At 41.2% G+C, this 16,860-nt stretch overlaps 2 protein-coding genes and 3 long non-coding RNA genes across 8 annotated transcripts in view; 3 read left to right on the top strand and 2 right to left on the bottom strand.

The window, feature by feature from the left end:
- LOC116604674 (apoptotic protease-activating factor 1) overlaps positions 1-6,604 on the bottom strand; it is a 49,079-nt gene extending 42,475 nt beyond the window's left edge. For 3 of the 4 annotated variants that reach the window (XR_004291178.2, XM_048733859.1, XM_032367400.2), the window contains exons 1-3: positions 6,073-6,604; positions 4,984-5,277; positions 337-4,721 (exon numbers count right to left, since the gene is read on the bottom strand). Coding sequence is in view for 3 of the 4 variants with exons in the window: in XM_048733859.1 (XP_048589816.1) it covers positions 340-4,721; positions 4,984-5,277; positions 6,073-6,334 (4,938 nt within the window). In the remaining variant the exon portion in view is untranslated. The remainder of the gene's footprint in view (positions 1-336; positions 4,722-4,983; positions 5,278-6,072) is intronic. The other variant, XM_032367399.2, reaches the window with a different exon arrangement.
- A 43-nt stretch (positions 6,605-6,647) lies between these two features.
- Positions 6,648-8,590, top strand: LOC116604678. Its single transcript, XR_004291180.2, has 2 exons — positions 6,648-6,911; positions 8,163-8,590. It is a non-coding gene; the product is annotated as an uncharacterized LOC116604678 (long non-coding RNA).
- Positions 8,591-9,231: 641 nt separating this feature from the next.
- Positions 9,232-11,003, bottom strand: LOC5521948 (folate receptor gamma). Its single transcript, XM_001641781.3, has 2 exons — positions 10,904-11,003; positions 9,232-10,795 (listed from the first exon to the last, which is right to left on the bottom strand). The coding sequence occupies exon 2, from the start codon at positions 10,781-10,783 to the stop codon at positions 10,001-10,003; it is 783 nt and encodes a 260-aa protein (XP_001641831.2). The 5' UTR covers positions 10,784-10,795; positions 10,904-11,003; the 3' UTR covers positions 9,232-10,000.
- A 1,174-nt stretch (positions 11,004-12,177) lies between these two features.
- On the top strand, positions 12,178-13,346 carry LOC116614191. The gene is made up of 3 exons (XR_004294411.2): positions 12,178-12,495; positions 13,074-13,155; positions 13,236-13,346. It is a non-coding gene; the product is annotated as an uncharacterized LOC116614191 (long non-coding RNA).
- Positions 13,347-14,627: 1,281 nt separating this feature from the next.
- Positions 14,628-16,801, top strand: LOC116604583. The gene is made up of 2 exons (XR_004291124.2): positions 14,628-15,321; positions 16,446-16,801. It is a non-coding gene; the product is annotated as an uncharacterized LOC116604583 (long non-coding RNA).
- Positions 16,802-16,860: the final 59 nt, after the last annotated feature.

Below are 16,860 nucleotides of genomic sequence, written 5' to 3'. Positions count from 1 at the left end.
GATGGCCTCCCCTTTACCCTATTATTCTATTATTTTCCCTATACCTCTTTACCCTATAAATCTATTATTGATATTTGCTAAATACATCTCAGGTTACCTAAGGAGTAGTTTCCTGGAATTGTGCAGTTCATGATCCATACTTCACGGAGGAAATCCTCCGACACCCCTCCTTCCCCCTCCCCCGTCAATGAACTAGGTCTTTTCTCACCCCAATCCCGAAAGTCCAATTCTCCCCGTGGCTGAGGTATATCTTTAAATCAGATAATTATAATAATACAGACCACAATTTAGCCCCCTTAAGAGGTATGTAAGTACTAGAAGTTCTGGACCACTCACCACCTAGACGCGAAGCTCCATAAAGCACACCTGGCCGTTAGTCAGCCCGACGCAAACTCCCCCAGCCTCACTGCACGCTACGGTCTGCGGAATGTGCTCAAAGTAGAATCTGCTGACGCATTCTGGATTCCCAGCCTCCCATAGGCGCAATATCTTGTCACGTGATCCAGTTACTAGGTAACGCCCACAGGGTAGTACGCATAATGTGGTTATTTCGTTGCTGTGTGGGTATATGTGCTTAATTCGTCCGCTTCCCAAGTCCCATTGTTTCAGTGTGAAGTGATGTCCATTCGACACGACTTGGTCTCCCTGTGGAAAGAAGCTGACCACGTTGTATCGCCCCCAATGCCCATTGGCTGACCTGATGACCTCACGTGACTTGATGTCCCATGTGATAACATGAGCGTCGTCAAATGTTGCGATCAGTCGTTCGTTGTCGGCATAGAGGTAACTTATGCCGAAACTAGAAGCCTTGATCTCGTTTTGTCTCTGCGAATAGCTTGGTTCAGTGACGTCCCAGTGGGCTATCTTATTATCAGTGGAGGCCGAGTAGAGTGATAACCCATCCGGAGACCAGGTTAGAGTTCGAACACCAGAGTCGTGATTGCTGTTGATCGAGAAGACCAACTTGCACGTGATCGCACTCTCACTGATACACACACGCCAGCCTTTGATCACATGCTCATGGCGAGAACCCGTGATCAGGTAATCAACAGCGGCGTTGTATGCAACGGCATGCACAGCGTGTTCGTGCGCATCGATGGTAACGCTGATACCTCGAGACACGCATACCACATGGAGACGACCTGTACTATCACAAAATGCCGCAGAAGTTTCAGCAACAGCACAACCAGAGTTTACCTTGCTCTGGTCGAAATCAAGGACTAGTTTATGCTCCGCTGTCGCCACGTTCCACTGGAGAATTTTCCCGCTTGTGTCTGCCGTCAATAAAGAGCGGTCTTCACAAGCAAGCGCAACAGCATTAACCTCTTGCATAGCAGAGTGCTGGTACACCTGTACAATGCCGTCAGAGTCGATGTCCATCTTGACAACCCTTCCGCGATCAGTGCCAACAAATACCTCTTTTTCATCCTTCGTAACTACCAAGGAAGTCACGATGGACCTCGCGTCAGTGTCTATACACAGGCCAATGTCCATGCCAGTCTCAACGTCTATGAGACGCAGAGCGGCCTTACTCATGACACTGCCTAGAAGAAGTCTTGTTCCGTTTCGAATCATCAGCGCTGGGTGGGAGCCGCTGTCAGGTCCTTCCTGGACAGGAAAGTCAGGATTCCAGAAAGATCGAGAAGGCGCAACAGAATGATCGGATACAGCTGCAATTTCTGTCGTTCTCTTGTCACCATCAACACCATCATCATTATCACCACCATCATCATTACCATTCTCATCATCATCACCAGTCGCATCATCATTAGCAGAAGTGCTATTGTTAGAGCGATGAGGACTACGCGATGATAAATCGAGCTTGCACTTCCATATGTGTCTTCGTCTGTTGTAGCAAGTCAGCTCGCCTGAGTTCATTTCAACCCCGAGAATATCATGAACAGGTGCGAAGACTTTCACAAGCGGTAGCCCTTGCTGTGCATCCCATGCAATGATGCAGTCGTCTTGCGCGGCGGAAACCAGACATCTTCCCTCCTCTGCAAACGCCAAGGCTTGAACAGGGTACTCATGCTCCTTTAACGAAAGCTTACGGAAAAAAGGAGCTAAATTCCAGATATTAATCACACAATCATTGCCTCCAGAAGCTGCAAGACTACTGTCTGGACATAGTGCTATTGCCTGGACACAATCCGTATGTCCAGAGAAAGTCATCAGCTCACTATAGATTTTTCCGTCCCAGACCTTTACAAGAGAATTATCTGATCCGGTCACGCAAAAATCCCCGTTCTTCGATAACGCCATTCCATTTATGGTTCGTTTATGACCAAGAACAGGAGAAATAGTATTCATGGAAGCAATTCTCCATATCTTGAACGTTGCATCCTCAGAGCCGGACACTATTGTTAGTCCGTCAGGAGATACAGTAACGATACGTACCGACTCGCTATGACCATGTAGGGACGCCAGTTCCTCGCCACTTTCTAGCGACCAGACCTTCACTTGCGTATCATCACCTGAAGAGATTACTTGGCTCCCATCTGGGGTCACGGCAACAGCAAATATATCACTTGTGTGTCCTACAAGACTGCGCACTTCTTTAGCGCTCTCGAGGTCCCAGATCTTCACCATCGTGTCTTCAGAGCCCGAAATGGCAAATTTGTCGTCGGGCGAACAGCACACGCAATACACAGTCTCTGAATGTCCACGCAGGGTACTCACGTGGGCAAATGTCTCAAGGTTCCAGATTCTTAGAGTTCGGTCCTGTGACGCGGAGACGAGCCTGCGCCCATCGGAAGTGATAGCGATACCTCTTACATGACCATCATGACCATCAAGGCTATTCACAAAAGCGCAGGTCTCGACATCCCAGATCTTAACAGTCTTATCGTACGATGAAGAGATAATCCTCTTAGAATCAGGAGTTACAAGAACTCCACTGACCCAATTCTTGTGGCCTTTTAAAGTACGTACCAAAGACAAAGTATCCATGTCCCATATCTTAACTGTATGATCGAAAGCACCAGATACGAGAAAGTCTGCGTGGGGCGATAAAGCCAACGTGTACACCAACTTTGTGTGGTCTAGTAGCTTGTTGAGTTCCTTGCCAGTCTCGTAATCCCAGACTCTTATACTTCCATCGGCTCCACCTGTAATAATCTTCTTGGTGTCTGGCGTCACTGCAATGCCAAGGATCGTCCTGCTCCTCCCGTCTATGGTTCTTAATAAGGGCCCTCCAGGGGGGGTCAAGCACCATCTGAGGGGGAGAATACCGCTTTCACATTCCACTACTTGTTTGAGGATGTCGTTGATGCGCTGGTTGGAGCTGAACCCTTGGAGTCTTCCAACTAACTGAGGTCCGAGCTGATCTTTGCTCGACGATATCACATTCGAGGAGAGCATTAGAGAGGACCGCAGCAAAAAGACCTCTTCTTTACCCGACTGTTCAGCTGCCAGGTATCGGAAATCTGCTAGCAGGGACGACAAATCAGCCCCATCCAATTTGACTCTGAGCCACTCAAAGTCAAGCAAAAGGTCTTCGAGTTCTTTCACCTTCTCTGCCTTCATCAAATGAAAGGCCAGATGTTGGAAGAAATACACGTCGTTTTTAGGACCATTGCTCCATTTTTCATTTAGACACTTGCTCTTGTAAAGTTCTAAAAATTCTTGGTTGGCATTTCTTAGGGCACTAGTATCGTTCCTCTCTACTCTGATGCGCCCGCGAAGATAATCTAACAGCACGTCGTGAACCATGTAGCTGTTTTCTCTCGTGCCTTCCAGCAAAAGGGAACGCCGTTCCAAAAATGATAAAGAGTTCCTTGTCTGGCGTCCTGGAAGTTTCCACACCATCTCCAGCACATAGGAAGGTACTTCCTCATCTTCAGGAAAAATTGCAAAGCTGAGAAATTTCTCCTGCTTGTCTTGAGGTAGAGCACGAAAGCTTACTTCAATCGCAGCGAGTAGGTTCTCGTATGGGTACGAATCAGAGGGGAAGCAGGACTTGATCTCTTCTAAGTCGGCATCTTTTAGCCCGTCTAGCCTATCTTTCCAGTCACTCACGCTTGTAGGACTTGCATCAATAAGACTGGAGCCAACGAGAGCTAAAGCCAACGGGAGCCCATCGCATTCTCTGAGAATATCTTCCACTAGCCGTCGAACTTGTTGAGACAACTCTTCTAGATTCTTGTGTGCACTTTTCATGAGCAATTCACGTGACTTTTTAATGCTCAGGGACCCAAGCTTATAAACCTTAGAGCTACGAAGACCATGGATAACATCCGCGTTGCGGGTATTGACGAGTAATTGGCAGGTGCCACTCAACACATCAAAGGCTGCGGCATGATTGACATCCCAGACGTCATCCAGCACGACGAGGACGTCACGATCAGCGGTGCTTTCAGTTATAAAGTTCTGTACCATGGCAACGTCAGTAAATGAGCATGTCTTCCCTGTAACGATAGTTGCTAGTGTATTAAGAAGTGAGAGCAGGTCGGGCGTTTGTCCCACCGTTAGCCAGATCACCTGTCTCTGTTCCTTGATCTGCCAACACACGGCTTGGGTGAGGACCGTTTTTCCGATACCCCCCATACCACGAATGCCTACTATTTGCTGGGATTTCTCGTTGCTGGTGCGCGACTTGGTCCGAGAGTCTACCACTCCCACGGAAGCGTCACCCGAGCGAAGGAGTTTCTTAACATCTTCAATGTCACTTTGTCGGTCGACATAGTCAACAGGTAGTTTCCTCAGTCCATAGGCACTAGGAACTAAACAAAGATTCAACTCTCTTGAGTGTGGGGTGTTTTTTAAGGTTAAGTTAGCAACTTACCAGTTTTTATTAGCAACTTAATCAGTTTTTATTAAAGGGAGTTATTATTGTAATGGAATTAAAAGAGTCTATCAGAAGAGTGTCTTCTGAGGGAAGTAGATACACTTTTGATAAAAGAGTATCAGTACTATGTACCTTCCTAAGTTAATATCAATGAAGATTGCTGTACAAAAAAGAAAACATTTTAAAATTATATGAACCTTTGCTTCCACGTTTTTGGGAGTGATAGATTTCCAACAGAGGTATCAAGTCCTTCCTAGGGGTCTTCTCCAAAAGCCATCTGACCAGTGATAGGTCTGTGTTTGACAGGTACCCATGATGCTCTAGTATCTCAAAGAGCTCTGCAGCTGTGGTGACTGGTTCTGCCGACCCCTGAGGTATAAGGTCAGCTAAGAGGAATTTCATTCTATGGATGTCTTCTTCTCTCAGTTTGTAATCAAGCTTAGCCTGTAGATGCCTAAAGCTACTAACACACAGCTTGGCATTGGAATGACCTGTAGAAAGACACAATCATTATTTAGTCTATTTGAAGTCACATATTTATATTCTCTCCATCATAACAATTGTTTTTATTAAACAAAAATTGCACATTATGGTTAATAGGGAGACTTAATAAGATAATGGTTGATTGAAGTTGTTTAGCTACATGGTTCCCCTTAACATTTTTTGTGAGTTTGGAGTGTTTAGGTAAATCTTTCATCAAAAGCTTCTAGTGGGACAAATATCTGACCAAATTCCATTCTAGTCCACACATCAAATTTCACTATTTTAAGAACTTTACACATGCTACCTTGGCCACCAAGACAACGTCTAAAGAAAGTTAGCTATTACCTATGCAAGAATTTGGTTTCTATTCTGAACACAAGCTTCATAACTAGGAAATGTGCACTTAAGCTTTTGTGTTGTTGATTGACCAATAAATTTCCCTGACTGGCAGATCCAGAAGTGCCAGGGGATTCAAAGAAATTTTTCTTTCACACATTTTCTTATATTTTAAGCAAACTTTGTAAAAAAGGGGGAGGGATGTGACCAGTCAAACCTTCAACAGATATGCAGTCTTAATGCAGTGTTTATACTTACATAGGGTAAGTGATGTTTTTCTTCATAATTCATATTGAAGTTTCGTTTTGTTTAGATGTTGCTTACACGTACCATAAAATCAACTTTCACGATGAGTCTTGCTAAATGTACTTTTTGTTTCACATTGATTATATTGCTTCATATGCCTATTTGTTTCTGTACGAATAAAAAATGATGAAAATAAAAGAACGTAAGATACAACAATTTACCTTCATGATCGAAATCATACGCGATCTCCTTCCCACTAAAATCCTGTCGAATGACACCCAAAGCCCACCGCACAAAACAGGTGATTTCCTTGCTTGTGACATTCCTTGACACGACGCTTCTAACGTAATCGTTGAACTCAATAAGCCAGTCCTTGGAGCCAGAAAAGTCAACCAAATCTTTGAAGAGAAAACGGACTCGCTTGAATTCTCTTCCTGACAACTCAGAGAGTATTTCGTCGTGGCAATCGCCGAAGTCAGACATTTTTAAACCTCTTTAGTGACTAAGCACATGTGGCTTCACAGCGATCGTCTAAGTCGACCAGCTTTTCGGCAATTTCTGTGTTTCATATTCTGTTTCTCATCTTCGACATGCGATTGACAGTGAATAAGCAATTACTTGAACCTAACGTATAAATCTGGAAGAACAAACCCAAAGGAATAGATCGTTCAGAGAAGAAGCTTTCCGATTTAGACTTTGCTTATCGCCAGAAAACGATCATGTGGAAAACGTCATTGTGTGTTATTGATAAAAACGCAATTCCGGGAATAACCCTCCAGAATATGAAATCAAAAGTTGGCTCCAAAACTCGATTTGTCGAAGGCGTTCCTAAACGACATGGTAAAACGACTGGGAATGAGTCCGCAGTCCGCTGACCTATCTGCTCAAAAAAAGTTAATCGCAACGCAACAAAATGTATGAAAGTCTACAGAAAATTTCGAGAAATTTGCCTTTAGTACAAAGGCAAGCTCAAAGGAGATATCAATGGACAGGGCCTAACTATTCCAAGGGTGTATTCATTATCTCTCTGTCCGCGGTTGTTGGAGCAGTTTTAACCTCGGTAGGTTTTGCTTACTTTTCCTCTGAACTGATTTGATCTCTATCATTCCTATGTTTACTGTAATAATAATTGTTGAATAATCGTTTTATATCCTCACGATTATAAAATTATTTTTAGTAGAAATTCCATAGTAGAAATAACATGTAGTAAAAAAACCTTCCTTACTGTAAATGACCTAATAAACGCCCCCCCCCCCCATAAGCTTACAAGTTTGCAATGAACGCCCCTCTCTAATAAACGCCCTCCTCTATTAAACGCCCCACCTCCCCTTCCCCGCTCCAGCCTGCCAGCTAAAAAAAAAACATAGGAATTCCAGAAATATGAATGGTAATTTAATTGCCATCTTGCTTAATCAACACTTGTAAGAAAGTAGAGTCTTGTTCAAGGTCAGAATGAGGGTACCGCTCTATAACGTTCCTGATCTCATTGCTTAGGATGTGAGCAATTTTCTTTCGTTTTGTCCTCGCAGTGTAGCGTCCAGGAATAACAAGGCCTACTCCTCGTTTTCGCATACTTGCACCGTTAAATCATTGCATTCGTCGCACAGTAAATGCTTGCTACGCAGGCTATAATTTAAAATGATCCTGGCTGAGACTAGAACCCCACTGCACTTGGGCAGGGCCGTAGCCTGCATGAGGCAAGTGAGGCACTCTTCTTTCTAATAAATGCCTCCTATCTAATGAACGCCCCCCCTCGGACCATCAAAATTTAATAAATGCCTGGACGTTTATTAGGTCATTTACGGTACCCTTACAACGGATACCACAGGCAGCCCAAGGCTACTTTCAAAAGTTCTATAATGGAATGTATGGGGGAATCTGGGTTGACGAAAAATATTCATTGTAAAATAGGGGCTTGAGATACCCAGTTTGAGTCTGTAATTCAATTGCGAATGCCCATATAGCAATTTAAAGCCTGCCTGACGTTGGTGTTTCTATTAGTGTACAGTAAAAATGGGAAAGGCTTGGGACTCGATCGACCAACTTGGATCAAGAAACTACTTGCAAAAAAATCAACAAATCACCTATCAAACACTAAAACTCTTTAAAAACACACCTAGGCTTCAATTGAACCAAGTCTCATCTCACTAATTTGTGGATTTTGCATTGAAATTACTGATTGTCAGGTTTCCAAATTTTGAGATACCACACCTGTCCTCTTCCCAGGAAATCCTGGCTGTATGCATGGAATAATACATAGTATGTGTAAGCACCAACCACAATTGGAGCTCAATATGCTTTAATTTTTCAGTCCTTTATGAAGTATTGGCAGTTTAGAAGTGAATATGAACCACCAACTGATTCAAGAGAATCTCAAACAAGATGAAGGATGCCCGAGCTGATGTGGATAAACATTGTGTTATCTGTCCTGCAAAAAAAAGTACATTTTGTACAGACAGTAATTCAGCCATTGTGGAGAGGAAAAATAGAGTGAACCACATTCTGTAGCAAAGATGATTGATAATTTCATTATCATCTTTTGTCAAGAAACTAGGATTAAGTCATTAAATACCTCATCTGCTGCTAAGTCAGTTTGATACTGGGACATGCAATTTTTAGTTCTTTGAACTAAATTTGCTTAACTAATATCTTACTGAAGGAAAAGATAGGTGACGTGTGATGTAAACTTTCTCTTGAGGAGACTTCAACATAATAAAGAATATTTCTGTTAAAAAATAATCCTGCTCATGAGAATGCATTTTTAAGCAAGTTTTGGACAAATTTCATTATGAGAGTATAATAAGATTCTGCTACACCTATTTCAAATAAGGTTGCACTCAGAGTCCTTGTGTTGTAACCACAATGCCTTTTGGGTATCAATAAATACCCTAGGCAAGAATAAAAAATAATCCAGGTTAAAAAGGTTGTAGTATTCTTGTTTATGTGCCTTTAAACATTTACTGCTTTGATCTTGATTTAGCCTTTCGCGTTATTAATGAATGGTTGACACATGGATTCTTGGGTGCAACCCTTTTTGAACAAAAAATACACAAAATAAATGCAAAGTTTTCAGAGAAATACAGGCAAAGCCTGGGCCTTCCAAATAATACTGAGGAAAAATAATTACCCCCCCTCCAAAAAAAAAAGGGATTGTGTTGATAGTGGATCACCCTTACCCTGAAATTTTAGAATAAAAACACAAATACTACAGGATGATGGAGACCAGGATGATCGTCTGTTAAGAAAATGGGCCCATCCCTTGGATTGGTAAATATGAATAAGGAAATTAAAGGATTGTAGTGCAGGTTTAAGGAATAATGAAATTGATAACTGGAACTTATGTTTTTTTTACAAATTTCTAGGAATGTTAAGTCCTTGTGTGCCATGTAATCGATGTTTGTTATTATATATTTGAAAATTTTACATGGTGTCGAGGGCAAAAACAGTACCTCTTAGGACCACCTACTGATGTTTTTCCTGTGTATTGTAGATAAGCATATGAGCATTATAACTACAAAGCAATTTTTTTTTAATTCAAGTGCATCCCCTGTTATAAATACCAGCTAAAATATTGTTTTATATATAAGCTGTTCTGTATATAATAATAATAAAACAATCAAAAGTGATATGTGTGCATTAAACATTTGGTTTTGCTCTCCATAGTATTGCAGGCCTTAAACCTTTGATTTTGAGGGGGGTCGATGTTCACCCATTGAGTAAGTAATTTTCTCTTATTTGCTTTTATCAGATTCCCCTTTGGCTGCCGGCTCTTCATTTTTTAAACTTAAATTACTTCTACAAACACATATGTATAATAAAAAATGTAAACCACACAAAAGATCCAACTGTGTACTTGACTCACTAACCTGAGAGGCCTTTTTTATGTGTGTTGTGTAGCAGTGTATAGCATTTAACCCCTCTACCCTCAAAAGTTTATTTTTTTATAGCTTCCCTGATTTTTGAAAACAAAATATTATGTCTCTGCATTTTCCTTTGTTTGAGCATATGTAATCAGTAGAAGCCTTGCTCAGTAGTAACAGAATTTCGAGCAGAAGTCAAAAGACCTTTGACATTTGATAAAATAACAGACAAAACAAGACAAAACATCCTATGTGAGAGCATGGTATATCAGTTTCACCTAATAAGAGCTCACAATTGAGCAAAAAGCAGAAAAGCAAGAATAACTATGGCAAACCTAGGCCTTAAGACATCACTCTGAGAAACTGAAAGTTCCTTCCTGGCATATTTTCTAGCAACCTGACTATTTAATCTGGAATTGGTACCATTTGGCCAGAGTACCATGCAATCCTCCCCAGCTTTGCCTGATGTATATTTAAATGAATAATTAAAGAGCCTATTGCAGAAATTTGCTGGGCTTCCAAAGTAATCCTTGAAGGTTTTGCACTCCATCTTACAGTCGTTGCCGTTTTTGGTCCAGTTCCATGTTTCCATGTCTCCCCAGTTGTTAGAGCAGGTATAATCAAACTTACACGCTTCAAACCAGGCATCACAATCCGATGAACATAGGGGTACATTCGTAAACCTCTCCCTTCTTGTTACTTTGGAGTGGGGGTCAACTTCGATCCATGGCCTCAAATAAGGCGAGCATTCGTAGAAGCAGGTATCCATTTCAAAGAATCTCTTACACTTAGCTGACATTGCTCGCTTCTGGGGGCATTGATCCCATCGCATTCGATACAGGGTGATTGTGCCATCACTTTCGATGTGTTTAGTTGTATTTGATTTACAGCATGCATGATCTATCCATGGAGTGCAATGGTGAAAATAATCCACCTCTGGGCCTGGTTTTTCCTTATGATGCTTTGAGTCGATACAGACGTTGAGAAAGTCGTTGACTTGCTTGTCTGTGACTGCATAACACACGGCAGACAGTGCCATTATGGCTGTCGCAAGGATCACGAGAGGCGCCATGATCAAAGATCTCTGTGCGAAAAAAAACAATAAATTGAGTTTGCACGGCAGATTTACTCGAGCAAAGGACAGTGCATAACATAACAACATCATATGAAATAGATTAAGATGTATTCCCACCTTGTAATTGTTTTAAAATAGGAATAATGCACCACCATTCGACCTTTGCTTTGCTTATCAGGAACGGTTGCACGCACGTGTCTGTTACATAACACACAGGTAACCCAGTCCGGTATAACAACAGGTATCCAGTATTTTGAGAACTGGTTTTCGGCAGACGAAGCGTTTTATAATTGAAATTCATGGAAAATCTTGTTCCTCCTGAAGGGGGGGGGGGGGGGGGGGGGCAAATAATTTTAGCCCTTACTTTTATTAAAATCCTCAAGCCCCCCCCTCCTCGGGATAATAAAGGAACTTTTCCTTCAAAGTGACTCCTTTTTGTCTTATTTTTTGTTATTAAATGTTAAACGTAATTCATAAACACTAAACTGTGTGTAGGTTGCTTTTAACAGTATAACAGTATCCAGCTCCCACCGTTAAATTCGAATCCTAATTGACGATTAACCTTAGGTTTTTCTTATTATGGGCTTTTATTTAGTTGGCATATTGATTATATTACTATTATATAGTATGATAACTACAATAACTGTCGAATCCCTTGTATCACGACCCGCGTTTTTAAAACACGATTTGCTTTGGTTTTCTGTTCCGTCAGTAAAACCATTCTGAGCCAATCAGAGTCTCGCTTTGTGCACTTCCCTGGCTATCCTCTAGACGAGAACCAGACAGTGTCTCGACAGAAAGCCAGGCAACTGCAATAGGCGAGAGATGGCAAGAATCTGATTGGCTTAGAAAATCCCAAAAGACAAAAAAAATCGATGTTTTGAAAATCCGGCGTCGCGATACAACGGATTCGACAGTAAATTATAGTTTCCCAGCCTAGTCCTAGGCGTTCTTACCGGGTTTCCTGTGCTCAGAGATAAACCGTGAGGTAGCCTGGGGGCTGGAACGAGCTCACCCACAGAACGCCTAGTGAAATTCGCCCAAAAAGTCCCTGATTTCTCAAAACGGTCCCTGATTTTACCTTGCCTACGCATCGACCTCACGACTTAGATATTTGTTCGGGGATTTGGGGATCTCCCCCGATGGAAACCAAACCACAGGAAACCCGATAAGAACGCCTGGGACTAGGCTGATAGTTTCCATGATTTTGAGGAAAATTTACAGTTTGCGCAGCCGCGTGACCAATTGAGTCGCTTCTCGTGACTTTCATGATTCGTTACGTCCACGATTGTGTTACGATGTTTCATTTATTTTTGACAACCACTTCCCACTGTCAACGAAAACAAAACTTGTCAAGAAGGCTTGTGTGTCATAGCTATGAATACATTATAACCCCAATCCGCGACGTGCAGAATCTCACGACTCATAACCCAGACAAGACCCTTCAAGTTTGGTTACGTAGAATTACACATTCCCAGTTTCTGCTCGCGTTTTGAGTCATTTATCAAAACAAAATGTTAATGCAAGTCGCTACGAGAGCTATTAGACCCCATGTTTCCGCCGCCGCACGGACTATACTGACCAGACAGCCTTTGCAGAGAGTTGGGAATCGTACTGTCTTCTACACACAACGAAAAAGACCGGCTACAACAGAAGAAAATGTTACTATGTGGGTAGGCCTGGGAACTTTTTTCCTTTCTGTTGCAGTGGTAAGTTGTTGTGTTTTTTTTTTTTTTTTTTTTTTAAAGAGTAGTAGTGTTTTAAAAGTATCTCTATATATCAATAAGAATGTTTATCTATTACTTTCATACATGGTCGACATATAACGCAACTATCGTAAGAATATAATAGCACGGCGTTACACCAAGGCGTTATTTTGCCGCGATGTTTAACACAAGGAAGTGGAAGTCTTGATATGTTTTGATAACACAACGTGAGGTCCAGAATATATACCTGAATATATCCTGTTTAATATTATTGGTACATAAATACCGGATTATGAACCTATGGCATTTATTTTTCTAAGCTAGATCTATAGAAGACGCGGTACAATCAAGCTATGTCCTCATGTGGTGGAAACAGTGTAAATTGGTTAATACTTTAATTACTTTAGGTGACAAGATGCCATCATAGTAAAACAAACTTATCACGAAAACAGATATCTTAGAGTTTAAAAACGGCTGGGGTTTTTACTTGAACAGAACGCGCGCTATTCTATCTCGAGACTCTGTGAGCCTGCGTGATCATCACTTATGCAAATATTTGAAATGATTTGCTTGTGTTTTAGTGTGCAAAGATGGGAACCTTCGATCTTTCCTACAAAAGCTCCGACTAGATAGACGTGATGTACAATTATTGGCATTATCAAGGTAGGTGCGAAGAAAATCGAAAATGGTCTCAAATTTTTGGATGAGTGATGTAGTAATGTTGTTGTTATTATTATTTTCAGTGTTTTACGAAGAGAAGTTTATATCAGATGTATACATAGATCAGAGCCACAGTAATCGTGAATATATAACGATACATTTGCGTTGTAATAAAGAAATATTTTCGAGAAAAAGTATACCTACTTGATCTTCTTTCCCCCAACCCCCCCCCCCCCCCCCCCCACCCCACACACACACACACACACACACTCTCAATACTGTACACCTTTCAGAAAAATCTAATTCCTTCCAAGCGAAGAGCTAATCTTAAAGATAAATCTTGAAGTAAGACAGCTTGGTCTTGAATATTTTTGTCAACTCTCCTCGAGGTCCCGAGCCAAGCGGTCGAAAAAATGCATCGTCATTATGACGGTCACAGCCTACATGTTTACTTCGCGTGACATACAATGTACAACAGCGCCTTAGGGGTCATGATCTGGGTTTCTCTGTTTTAACCAAAAAATATGTTAAAACTGGGGAGAAGTCTGGTTAGATGAAACAAATGAGTCGTTGTCATGGCAGCTTTTACAATCTCCCGTATGACTACTAAATTTTGCGCTCTCTAGATTTTGCAAAAAAAAAGCTGTACCTTCTCGAAAGATAAGCCCGCGCGTTATCAAAAAAAGAAAGTTGCCCAAGCTTGGAATCTTAGGGGTATTTTTCGAATCTCCCGACGAGCATCCCTATCACTTGTACCCTGATTTTACGCTCAGGCATACCTGTCAACATCCGAAAATCTCAAGGCTTTTTTAGGGGGGGGGGGAGGGTGGGTATATTCATTTTTAGGGGGGTGAGAGGTGCGTATAACCTCGCAGACGTATAGAAAACTCTCGCGAACAGATCCATTTATAGATTTCACGAGGGCGTTAGGTAAATTGAACTACACAATGGAAATATTGCTTTAAATATTTCAAAAGAAATTAATAGGCAAAATGACGATTTTCTATAAAATAATTTTTCGGAAGCGATAAAAATCGCTAAAAAGCGGGAAATTTTGTGCTCAACGCGGGCGAGAGCGGGAGAAGGGGTCCAAAATCTTGAGACTCCCGCCTAATGCGGGAGAGTCGACAGGTCGCTCACGCGCAATATCGATTCTCACAAAGCTTCCATCGATTAACTCGAGCGAATAGCTGAAATACTCTCAATTAAATATCGTTAAAGTTTTATTTTCAAATGTAAACAATGACAAAGGAGTGTCTGATTTCCATTCTTGGAGCCCCACATGATTTGGATCCGAGAGTGGCCTTTTATCTTAATTTTTTCGGCATATCTTTAAAGCCGCAAAATCGTATGGCTGCCAATCGTATGGCTCCTTTTCTGCGGGCTCTCAGAAGCGAGCTGGAAGTCGGTATTAATAAATAATATGCTGCGCAACATGGTTTGCGCATAAAAAACACCCTCTCTCCTTTAGCTCTCCCAGAATGCTTCACGCTAGACTTGAAACCAAAACAAATAGCAAATATATCATGTAGAGGATCAAGAGTCTAATTTCTATACGATGTCAAGTGAGCACCGGCAAATAATAAGATATGTCCAATGAGTCTTGTTACTCCATAAAAGGTCAAGACTTTATATGCTGTACAAGCAAACTCCATGATCTTTGTGAAAACACACGAAAACCTCCCTGTTTTTCTTGCATTTTTGTGTTTGGTTGAATAGCAAACGTGTGCTAAAAATACCAAGGACACTTATCGCTTAAGTGCAGTGCGCAGACTAAAGATTTCACTAGCGCATAATTTAACGCGCGCAGACAAGGGATGCGAAAACGTGCCCATTTGCACGTCTTGCCGATGAATAACTCGACATATTCACACTTAGAAACATAGCACCGTAATCCTTGCTTGTTCCACCTCCAGCCCCTCGAACTTCACATCAAGTTTTTAACAAAACTATCACCGAGGAAGTAACACCATGTTTTTTCAAAGTGCAGCGCGATTCTCGCGTGTTTTGGCTGGTCAAAACGCCTTTCTCGGAAAACAGACTCTTCGTCCTTCGATGTTGTTAAACCGACGAGGGATTTTCTACACTCAGAGAAAGCGACCATCCACACCCGAGGAAAACATGGCCATGGCCATTGGACTAGTGGCTGCGGGAACTATGATTAGCGTAGTAAGTAAAAACGCGCCAGAACTATGTTACAGAAAGCACTAAAGACGCCGACATCAAAACATGTGACATACAAAGTTTCCGTTTCAATTCGAATTATTTCAAAATGTATTTCTGTTATTTCGCATAAAGAGGTTACTCATTCATGTCCATGTACGAGTATATTTCGGCTTATTCTAACGTTTTTAAACAGTTTTACCGGAGTCTAGTGTTTCTTGTTTGAGTTTATGCTAATATGATCTATGACACGCGATGTTATCACTCGCGCGAATTTTTAGTTCCGGGTGCAGGCTAAGCTTGTGTAATTATCACGACAATCTACTTCCCCTGCACTCTTCACTATCATGGGCTACATTTAAAGAAAACAGATGTAAATCACACTATTTATCAATTCATTAAGAATAAACATTTGAAATTCAACTTGTTTGAAAGAAAGTTATTTTGTAGAATGACAATGATAAACGCAAACGCTAAAAATAAGAAAGACACTTGCTAATAAGAAAATACTACATCGTGTTACAGCGAGTAAGGAACAAAGTTCATTCAATTTGGGGGAATGCTTTTATTTAGAATATCATGGCACAGCGCTCATCATTCGATCATCATATATAACGATGTACAACGTAAACAAATATGATATCTGTTTTGACACACATCCTTTAAATTCATAGCATGACATTATGGTCTGCAATGCATTAATCGAACTGTTACAAATGTCAAAATGAAATCTTATGAATTTGTGGTATCTGCTTTCTCCAAGTAACACTCACTCTACTAGCATTGTAAACTCATTTCCGTCCTTGTGTAACTATAAAAACGTACATACTCATTTCTCATTTCCGTCCTTGAGTAACTATAAAAACGTACACTGAAACCACTTTTGAATTAGCAGGAATCAGTAAGGCGGCCTCTGGATCCCAAGACACTGAATTACTAAACCATTTTGATCGATATACAATAGCTAACCTACATCAGCTTTGCAGGGGTTTCAAGGTCGTTTATATACCATTTATATACCATGGGGTGTAGAGTGAAGCCCTTTTGAATTACAGTAAAAGGAAATCCCCCCCCCCCATCCCCTCCGCACTTTTATAACTCTATATTCATCTCAATCATTTCCATTTCAGTGTCTGAAGCTTGGTGTTTTCCACATGAACTATGGATTCCACTCAGAAGCGTGGCCAATGAAGTACGACCAGGAGGAATGAGCCCCAGTGAAAGCTAAAGGGTTGCAAGATGTGCATGCCTCTAATATTAAACTGTTTTTAATATATGGAACTAAGTAAAACTGGTGTGAATAATTATAAACTTAGATTTTGTAAGTTCAGGAGTGTATGTATTATTTTGTTGTTTCATGGTTGGTGGACGGAAGCATAGACGATACCGCAGATGTGAGAGCTATGTTTAATAAGTGAGAGTATCGCGAGCACTGTCTGGAAAAAAATGTTGTAAAAGAAAAAGGAATTAAAACCAGATAATTTTATCAAATAAATTCATAAAAGCATTGCGCCTTCAACGCATGAAGGATCGCATAACAATAAA

The sequence above is a fragment of the Nematostella vectensis genome, chromosome 10 (genome assembly GCF_932526225.1).
Source record: "Nematostella vectensis chromosome 10, jaNemVect1.1, whole genome shotgun sequence".
Taxonomy (NCBI): Eukaryota; Metazoa; Cnidaria; class Anthozoa; order Actiniaria; family Edwardsiidae; genus Nematostella; species Nematostella vectensis.
The sequence above is the reverse complement of the archived record's forward strand: the minus strand, read 5'-3'. Positions and strand labels throughout refer to the sequence as shown.

Coding starts and splice junctions, on each gene's coding strand:
- LOC5521948 (XM_001641781.3), bottom strand. CDS start 10,783: ATGGCGCCTCTCGTGATCCTTGCGACAGCCATAATGGCACTGTCTGCC.